This window comes from Plasmopara halstedii (genome assembly GCF_900000015.1).
Source record: "Plasmopara halstedii genome assembly, contig: Scaffold_2386, whole genome shotgun sequence".
NCBI lineage: Eukaryota > Oomycota > Peronosporomycetes > Peronosporales > Peronosporaceae > Plasmopara > Plasmopara halstedii.
The window spans coordinates 1,670,574-1,681,081 of record NW_020189293.1 but is presented as its reverse complement, the minus strand read 5'-3'; the positions used below and the strand labels follow the sequence as shown (position 1 = coordinate 1,681,081).

General features: G+C 43.5%; 2 protein-coding genes across 2 annotated transcripts; one reads left to right on the top strand and one right to left on the bottom strand.

Moving 5' to 3' along the window:
• Positions 1 to 2,906: 2,906 nt before the first annotated feature.
• On the bottom strand, positions 2,907 to 3,178 carry PHALS_03796 (uncharacterized protein; the record flags this gene model as incomplete). Its single annotated transcript, XM_024718078.1, has 2 exons — positions 2,907 to 2,979; positions 3,045 to 3,178. 2 exons carry the CDS (start codon positions 3,176 to 3,178, stop codon positions 2,907 to 2,909), a joined length of 207 nt encoding a protein of 68 aa, XP_024583513.1.
• A 1,144-nt stretch (positions 3,179 to 4,322) lies between these two features.
• On the top strand, positions 4,323 to 4,551 carry PHALS_03795 (uncharacterized protein; the record flags this gene model as incomplete). The annotated part of the gene is made up of 2 exons (XM_024718077.1): positions 4,323 to 4,398; positions 4,460 to 4,551. The coding sequence occupies 2 exons, from the start codon at positions 4,323 to 4,325 to the stop codon at positions 4,549 to 4,551; spliced, it is 168 nt and encodes a 55-aa protein (XP_024583512.1).
• Between the last annotated feature and the right edge of the window lie 5,957 nt (positions 4,552 to 10,508).

Below are 10,508 nucleotides of genomic sequence, written 5' to 3'. Positions count from 1 at the left end.
CTGTTGTGTAGTATTACGGCTCCCCGGTGATAATTTACGTGCTGGGGTATTTTTTTATATATGGCAAAAGTTGGGCATTTTTTTATTCTCCCTTTGATATATAAACAAAATAAACAGATTTTTATGCCAATACATACTAAAAACCTTTTATAAAATGGTTTTGACTAATACCTATACATTTATCCAAAAAAACACAAAAATCAACAATTTTTTTGTTTATAAAATGGTTTTGCCTAATACTATACATTTTATCCAAACAAAACAAAATAATACATTTGTTTTGGTTCATACATTGTTTCTGCTTAATAGTATACATTCTAATCCTAAGAAACACAAAATAAATACATTTATCAAATGGTTTTGCCTAATAGTATACATTTTATCCAAAAAACCACAAAATGATACAATCTTTTTGCTTATAAAATGGTTTTGCCTCTTTCGAAATATTAGGAATGTGTTAATTTATAATACTTTCCAATTTTAGGTCAAGATTCGCTAATATTTGCTCTCGAATGACCGCCGTTCATAGTATTAAAGGTGTGCTGTGAAAGCCTTAAAGACCACTTCAGACACAAAAGCGACGGTGAAATTCATCTCATTTTCTGGCGTGCAAATTCTGTGACGAAGCTGGCAAGCCTAACAGCATATATGCAGCATGAAGCTGATTTGGGATTTTAAACCGATACAGTAATGCCGCAAGACTCGGAATCGGTCTCTTGTCTTGTATCTTGCATTATCCTGATTGATCGAGTAGTACTATTGTACTATTGTAGAATGCTTTGAGATTTGCCGGGTCCATATGGTACATTAACTAGTCGCTCGCCGACACAATACATTACGTTTCATTCATTTCCTCGCTTTCCTGTGACAAAAGTGCGTCTTGCGTAAGACCTCGATAACCTTCAATGTCTGCACTATTTTCGTCAAAGTAATCACAATACTGTCTGTCGCCAACTTTGCCACAACTGCTTCACGCGCGTCAATCGCGCCCGGTTCGGAGAACATGAAGCATCAAGGTGGCGCAAAACGTCAAATGCTACAACTATGTCTTCGCTGCATTTTTTCGCTTGTCACGCATCCACACATTCTTCGCCATGGCGAACATGTTCCGTGTCGGCCGTGTACAGAATCAAAGATATAGATGTGTGATGTGTCCGCAAGAGTGCATTCGACGAACAAGTTGTGCAGTTGTCCCGAACGCATCAGATCCATTACGCACATAGTTCTGATTGCATGGTCCGGCAAATTTTGAGGAGCTGATAGCAATCACGCACTAAGAATACAGTACAGTGGATTTTTGAAGACGAGAAGTTGAATCTCGCACAGATTTTTGTTGACCCCTACTAGCAACTTGGTATGTTCTTTGTTGAATGCACAATCATTCAGTGGGGCTGCAGTAGCAGTACTAATGTTGATTTAACACTTAAAAACGCCAACACAAAATGCAGAGACCGTCAAGTCTTCTCCCCGCTCATTCAATTCAAGCGTGGCAGCATTCGTTGAGAAGCACCGCAGTATAGATTCTCGTGCACCCAGACGCTCGGTACCCTGCGTGTGTTTTCTTGCTCAGCATTTGCAGTTACTTCCTTAACTGACCAGGCGCAGGTTTGACGTTGACGATGCGTTAGGTGAATTTTGGCCGGATCAGGTGGATACAATTTTAACGCATTGATTCCTTATCGGTCGTATATTGAAGCCCATTGGCATGTGTCATGCTGTGTTTCAGGAACTTTTGATGTACCGGTGATGTCCTAAGCTGGTTTGCGACCTTACGGCTGCCTTGATTGAAGATTTCAAATTGAGATCTACGAATAGATATTAAATGAAGCGTGCTTATACGAAAGGGGCTCGCACTTCGGGTATTCCTGCAAAATTTGAACCACAAAGTTCATGTTGCGTGTCAAAATAATCTGTTACTCTAAAATGCATCACCATTTCATTGACAAACTCATCAGCGTCGCATATGCCACTGAGTGATAGTATCATATTTAGTGGCTCTGTGTTTTCTAGTGTTCAGCTTCGCATTTTTGTATACTTGCAGCCGTCATGAACTGCAATAACAGTTGATGACGCTGATACTGGACTTGCGCCTTCAAACTCGGTAACAAAGACTGTCATCTCTTCGTTGTTGACACAAGATACCGCACAGTTTCAATTCACCGAACAATGATGCTATTAACTGTACGCGGAACTATTAAGCGTCATGCGCCAAATATACATCATCGCCATCAGAAACATCACGTGCTGAGTATGGCGTCAGTAGAAAAATATATTGTCGAATGGGCTGCCAAGAGCCGACCAAGCAACAATAAACGGAATGACGTGGTACTTCACTTTCTCTGTGCGACTGGTCGCTTCTTTTTCGGAGAGCAACGAACAGTCGTAATTTGACTTCAGGGCCAGTTCTTTAAATTAGACTGATTGTTGTCAACGCCAGACCTCGTTTACTATTCGTCCAAAATATCAAGTCGAACTAGCATATTTGTTGCAAAGCCGCCCAGAAGTTTCGAGGTGTTTGCAATAGATGTGTAGTCTGATCTAAGACATGTGCCGCACAACTTGAGCGACTGCAGCAGGCTACAAGCGGCTCTATATTTATAGCAAGGAATAGCTCAGACAACGGACTGGCTTTCTTCACGTTTTGTCTGCAGCGCAAGCTGGATTGTGTTGAAATGTGCCTGTGCTCTAAAATAAATCTGCTGTAAGTCTGATATGCTCAAGCAGCCTAAACATATAAGTTCAGTGAGCTTTCGATTTTAGCTAGCTTTTAAAGAGCAGTGCGATCGCATCGTCGTCAAGACTCATGCAGGTCAGAAAAAAGCAGAGTTGGTGAGACCCCTGACACGACCCTACTTTCGGACGAATCAGTCTAGCAGCGCATGTTGCAGTCTGTATGTTGGTGTCGTTCATTGTGCTCTCACACCGAATAGAACGGCTGCATATAGATTGGGCATATCTTCTTCATGTGCGGCACTGCCACTGCAAAAAATACGCCAATAGTTAGCAGTATACTAAGTCGCATACGATCGCCGGGCACGATGCACATGCGTTTGCAAAGCGATATCAGAGCGGCCTTGTTAAAAGTGTCGTCTGCTTGTAACGTTAGGTACTGCGGTATATGGTCACCTAACATTGCATTTTGCACAAAACAACATCGCGCATTCGTGTAGCTGCACATAACAACATCGCGCTTTCGTGTAACTGTGACTGTACATCAGTATCAAAGTTTTGGTACATATAAATGATAGAACTACGTCAAGGAGAGGTCCACAGAACGAGAGGTCTGCAAAACACGCGAGCTGCTTGCAAAGGATAAAGACAGAATTAATCAACTTATATGTAAGGATGTATAGGATCTCAAACATGGAATAATTTCTAAAATAAATGTCATGTTCTAAAATGTCAGAGAGCATTAGATAACTATTTACCGTAGAGACTCTTGGTCACGCTCCTGGGTGTAGCGTACAAATTCAATATGTGTGAGTTCGTCAACCTCGATCTCTTTGATTCGTACATTCTCTGCTGGCAATTCCGTTGCATTTTGCAGCACACGCAGGCACCAGCAATACCATTGAAAGAACAATACCTGTTTCTTGTAAACTTTTTTCATCTTTATATTTCTTAATATTTTATTCCAATACATATGATAATTCCCAAGTTCAAGTTACAAAAGGACTATGGCTCCCATAAGTTTAAATATGAGATGTTCGGGTACCTGTCCAAGAAAACACGCTTGAAGCGCTTTTGCCTATTGTTCTCAAAAAATATATCAGGGAAATGGCATTTAAAGGAGTTGCAGCGGGGCTGCCGTAGCTTTGCGCTTAGTGTCACCGACCGTTCGTTCTGTACTTAGAACAAGTACGAGCTAGCGGATCGCAATCCGCTTACTCCAAGAGTAATTATTGCAGTAACCCAATGCTAATATGTAACTTTATGTTTATTTATTTTTATCTGCGGCAAAGCCGCCTAATATTAAATGTGTCGGTTTCTCTAAATATGTATAGTATATTCTAAATACATGCATAACCACTGGCTACCCAGCCACATACTGTATTCTTGATTGGGTGCAGTCACACCATGCCCATCTCGTGTGACACACCCCTGTTACCAGGGTGCGTGTAACCCCGTTACAGGGTTGGATACGGTAATCGCTTGCCTGAAAAAGACATTTAAATGCGCAATCAGACACTACCAGGAGCGCCGGTGAGAAAGCATATGTTTAGGCTGCTGATGATGAAGGTTTTGCTCTGCGCGGGCGGGGCAGAACTACTTAAATTCAGCGAGAAAGGTATTAATAACCATATATTCAGCCATCTATAGATATGGCGGTAGCGCTGCGCGCGTGTGATCCCGAATCGAAGTCCGTGGGCACCAATGTGCTGCACATCTGTACAAGAGGTCCTTTCCACATCGTTTTTTTCAAAGAAACATGTGACGTGTGTGCACACAACGTGACCAGTCGAATCGGATGTGCTTAAAGTTGCTGGTGGCCAATCGCTAAATCCGGAGCTCGCGGACGTAATCAGCCAACAACTCTTATCACCGCAATGAGGCCGCATCCTCTCTCATAGGTGGTAATAGCTCTATTTTCGTTGAGCTTTTTTGAGCTTATTCGGTTCCGACCGAGACCTCCGTGTTTTATTAGAGGAAGCGATGGGTGCCACATTGTAAACGGACTACAACGTTGGAGGTTGAGGGCCAAGTTGGGTATTGGAAGTGGTGCTTAAAGTGTACGTTTTCGAGCGTGAACCTTGCCATGTTGATGATAGAATGAGATAAAGTGCCAAGCAGAAATGTCGTACTCGCTCTAACATGTTCAGTAGCAGTACCAATATCCTATGCTCTGCGTGCCCTTTCTCTCCCGGCTGCCATACGAAAGTACCGAGTCAGGAAAATGTTCTGATTGATTCAGAAGTTCTTTTTACTACGAACGATGTAGGACTGCCAAAAGGCAGTAAACAGTACTCGGAGACATTGAGCATTTCAAATACGAACTCGATATCCATGCGCCGTGCAATGGGGTCACCAGTGAAAGTGACGTAAGTTGCTGGGTGTGGTCTAAGGACCTTGACATCGTAGAGCGTTGTAGCGGTCCTGGATCCGGATCTGCGAAATAGTTGTTGAAGTGTCAAAACATCACAAGTCATGAAACGATTGGAAGCCGAAGGCTAAAGCGCCACGCACTTTCTTTAGGTGGTTTTCGGTGAATCCTGAAATCATCTATGCCAGTGAGTGAAAGCACTTTCGGCGCGTGCAAAATAGCGATAGCTTTCGGCCAAGACATGAGATTGCTCAACTGACTGGCGAGAATATCCCGCGTTTAGAACGAATCTTAACCGAAAGCGGATTTCGGTCTCGGAATGAGACAACGCAAAGCATAAGATATCGCGTCCTCAAAGCGTACTTCTTTTGAGATGTAAAAGAACGTCAGTATACCATGATCACAATCCGTACTACAATAAGACGTTAAATGACAGCGACAAGCTGGTGCTTGAATTTTTAATTGTGGATGTGTGCAAAAATTTGCGAGATGGTGAAGTCACCGAACTGGTTCGTTTAGTACCGAAGGAGCAGATGAGCCGTCATCCGTCATGAATGCATCCGTTATTGGCAGCACTGAGTTTTATATGGGGCACGTCTACCCACAAAGCAAATACCGATGGGCACGTACTCGCGGTCGAGCTTGAGTTCTACAAGTTTAAAGCGAACAACTTGCGGTGAAGTATGCCCTTGTCACGTTCAGACTGCACTTGCTTTGAGCTTAGCCGTTTGTGTATATATTCATATATTCAGCTTATACGTCGCTGTGCACAACGTCACCACAAAATTTGCACAGAAAATGGCGAGTTTGTTATCATACTTTACCTAGTGTACGTTTGCGGGTAGGCATAGAGCGAGTCGCCGCATTTTGTAGCGGAGGCGCCTTCACGTCATCCCACCAATGAATCGTCGCGTTCACGATATAACGTCGTCAATTTATGACGCGCTACGTACAGCGTTCAATTTTGAAGCAACACGTGCCGCGTTGTTGAAAGTTTTGGATAACCATCGATTTGTTAATGCCGTTCGATCAAAGCGTGCGGTTGCACGCACTAGGTTTGTAGCATTTCATCACTAGCCCACATGATACTAAGCGTGTAGTTGGGTTTCGCGATGAGAACCTGGAGTACAGAATACTACACGTGGCACATGATACCTGTCGTATTGAAAGAGAACAACATACGGCTTGGTGATCGCTATGTATTGATGAGCCAACATGAACAGAAAGTTAAGCAATTTATACGCGCGTTTAGAAGTGTTGACGACTAACCATCGACACATTGGTCGGTGTCGTTCACTTTCTTGCTCATTTATGTATAGTTTTATATTCCATACCTATTAATTCACTCGGCCTTTCAAAAGCGCGTCGAATAATACCGGCGTGATAGCCGCCCACGTCAGATGGCTCGTATCGAAAATGTCAGCGGTGATGCTAACCTGAGAGAATACAGCCAATGTCCCTCGATAATTTTTCCGCCAACATGACTTGCCGGACGGTTATAGATTCGCGATTGACAGCTTAGCTCGGCACAAATTTGCTCAAGGTGCTAGACACAAACTATAATATGTCATCCACAATAAGTGCAGCGAGGCTGCCGTCGCTCTTTCGATTAAGGAAGGTTGGTGACATTCGTTTTATACTTAGAACCGGTACGAGTGTAGCGGATCGCAATTTGCTTACTCCAAGAGTAACTACAACCTTAACCCAAGGCTAATTAAACCTTCCGTTGTAAATTTATACGCATTTCTCGGTTTTATTTGCGGCGAATCCGCCGGTTTCTAAATCTTTAGATTTTCCTATCTATATCAAAAAACTAATATAATGTGTAACTGCTGGCTGTTCTAGCCACCTACTGCTTTGTTGTTTTAGTGTAACCTTGCCATTGTGCGGACACACCATCTAACGTAGCCCACACAAATTTGTGATAACACCGTATTGTGTGAGCCACACCCTTCCTACCAGGCACGTGAAAACCAGTTACAATAAGATAATCTGACGGAGCGCATTAGCTCACGTTGTGGAGATTATTTTTCAAAGGAGAGTTGAGGTTCTGATGCGAGTAGCCTCCACTCATTAAGTTTGCGTTTTATATCGCAGTTGTGCGTCTACCGGCTTTGCCCCATTTTACCGAACAATCTCCGGATTATACATCACGAAGTGGTATTGATCTATGTAGGGATGGGGCTGTCGATCCAATTTGACTTGCTGATGTTCGCACGATTGCACTTTTTAGCGAAATCACAGATTTCATATCAATGATATCAAAACACCCTGCGCCAGATGCGTGATTTATGGATGATGGCCAAGATGTTCAGAAGCAACATGCCGTGACCATATGCAGATGAAAAAAAAACAAATATGTCATGGGGCAGCTTGAAGCTAGCCTACCTACTGTAATGTTTATGGTCTAACGAAGAAAGTTGCGATCGCGCTACATTGGAATGTTCACGGTCTTGGTAAAATAGATACTTAACTATACTCTGACCTCCCAAAGATAATACGAACACAATCTGAGCTTTATGTTTGCCTACTGAAGTCATGTTACAACCCCACTGTCATGAGTCAGCTGAACCTGGTTGTCTCTGTTGATAAAGAAGCAGTATATCTATCATGCCTGGTTGCGCACTATTCTCGACTATAGGGCAGCAGCACGGTTCTGAGCTACTGGAAGTGCCTTTATCCTCGGAGTGCGATGGGCAAGTCAAAAACCGCTGAAGATCACATACTTTTCATTGATGAGCGTACGACGAGCTCTCGTAGAGAATCGACGTGCCGCCACAACCGAGCAAGCTAAAGAGAACCAGTCGCGGTAGGGGGGGCGGCTCGATTTTCGCCGTCACTCCTTGCAGAAATAGAATTAATCCTACCCACATGACTTTTTAAGTAGATCAACATGTACATCAGGACTGCTCTCGGTATATAGTATTGAGAAGGGCATCTTCAGTTTGAAAGATCATGGATATTTGAGGCTCCATTGCCCTGGCACACCCTCAGCCGTTGTCTCAGATAGGATTGCTCGTCGTAGCGTACTCCCCACCAGTGATCGAAGGCCGACCGCGACACAAGTTTGTCACTTGGTGGATAGCTGTAGTAGCTGTATATTAGAGACGAGCGAGCGAAACTGGAGGCTATTGCCCGCCTCGACGTCCGCCCCTTCTTCTTTAAAGGAAAATACAAATAGATGATCTAGCCGGGTATTCGCTTTGCTAAAGCTGGCTTGTAAAGCGTCAGGGCGGGTTGGTGAACGCATTTCGTTCACGAACTGCTTCAGTGGAGTAAAGTTCCAAGCGGCACACCTGCCAGCTTTGTCATCCAAATACATATCTCTTGTACGGCACGGGTTTACCCTGCCACTGCTGCTTAAGGCGCAAGCGGTACTTCTGAAGAGTGATCATCTGTAAGCTCAGAAAATGTTAGAGGAGCGACATGTGATTGGAAGGCCAAGGCGTGTAAAGGCTTCGCTTTAGCGTAATCAGCAACTTTAGATGGCATCAAACGATAAGTCACGTTGTGATCGTTTCGGCGAGAGTCGAGACCTTTACTATTTCACTTGAGCAAGCTGGCCATCCAGTTGCAGCTTCATCTCATTGGGGATACACTGATCATCGTCGTGACATCCCGGTGGGGTCCTTATTGCTTGTTAGGGGACAGAGTAAATTCTTCATGTAAATGTCGGACTAATAGCAATGATCGCCTTCCTGTAGGTGAACGGTTAGGCCGTGTGTTGTTAAGTGAGAGCGAAAGTGTTCCATCAGGACTGGGAGAATAATTGCGACAAGTCGATATCCTCACTGCAAATTTCGTTAAGAGCATCAGTTTCAAGAACAGACATTGGAGGCTAATTAGTCACTAATGTAAGTGCACGTAATTAACTGTCGGAGTGTACCCGCTCCGATGAGCTGGCATGGAAAGTGCGAAGAGTGGAAATGGACTCCAAGCGCAGTGGTTGCCCACTGAACGTATGGTTTTGCGCTCTGTCATACGAAGATACAAGGAATTTGACCTCCAGTGTGGTCGAATGTGTGTAAATAGTATACGACTTTAGTTTTACGTTTGGTACCATTGTAATTAGCTAGATACTATAAAAGTGAATGGGAACATCGTTGGGTCTTTGTAACGAAGACCCGGTGCCGTGGGTTGAGTGGTCAATGCTTCTGGATCTAACGTTGTGTGGCGCGGGTTCGAGCCCCACAGCGGACAAAATCGTAATCGTACAGGACATGCAAGAAATGTCGGCTGCATGCTAAATATAACCGACAACAGCCAATAAGGACTTCGGGATGGCGACTCGTACAAGATACATCAAGAATTATAATCAAGAAAAATACCCCAGCGGAATAAAGCAATGTAATATCTTAGTCAGGGTCGAGTAGGTATAGCCGCGTAATAAGATAATATATAGCAACTTTCACTGGGTCTTTGTAACGGGGTTACACGAACTATTGTTTGAAAGGGCGGGTCGCACAAGCTAGTGTAACCACGCTACAACGTGACAAGAAGCCACCACGTAGCAGGATTGCCTGTAGTAATGCATATTACTATATTGATTAGGTTTTGCTATATTAATCAGATATTCCTACACTAATTAAGAAAGCCTAGGCTTTAGATATTGGCGGCTCTGCCGCAACTAAAATCCAATTGGTCTCAAGATCATACTTTCAGAGCAAACTAGACAGCTGATTACTGTTAAGGTTCTCGGTCCCGCTTCTGGCTGGAGCGTAGTATCTTTGTGTTCGTTAGTGCGGGCTCTTTGAGACTAAGGCTCATCTGTGAAAAGTGTACGACATTTACGTTACATTTTCTTAATCGTGGGCGACGTTTTTGAAGTTAGCTGTGGCAAATGTGCTGGTCAGGAAGCAAGATGAGATCATCAAGCATGGGACTGCTTAATGCAAATAACATCAAATGAATCGTCAGCCCGCAGCTGGGGGGCTCAAACTGGTTTCCGCCATATATCAGTCGGAATCGAACTACTCATGTCTGAAGCTCTTTGCTAAAATATGGAATATCTCGTCGGCCACAGGAGTCTTGCTCTTCCTGGTACTATCCGGCCCAATTCGTGCTTCCTGAGATCACGAGTAGTGTACCTGTTTCAAATCTTGGGACAAGTAATTACAGGAGAAGCGTCTATGATTTCAACAAACTTCTCGTCTTGGTAGGGGGTGAATGTAGCGGGGTACGACTGATATAATAATTATCACTATTGTATTCTACGCATGGAGCGGAGTCCAAAGCACAAAGGCCTTGAGTCTAGTGGAGCGTATCGTGATAAAATTGCAGTGATCCAGTACTATATACAATACCACAACTATGCCTTTTATGCGTTGTATCATCATTCATAACAAAACCGCGTGTGAAGGTTTTGCTATCGAAGATGCTAGGTTTTGCAATTTATATTCGGCTCCAAAATATCGATCCTTTTTTTTAACAGCGTAAAGTAGTTGGTACTTACTTATAACATAAAATT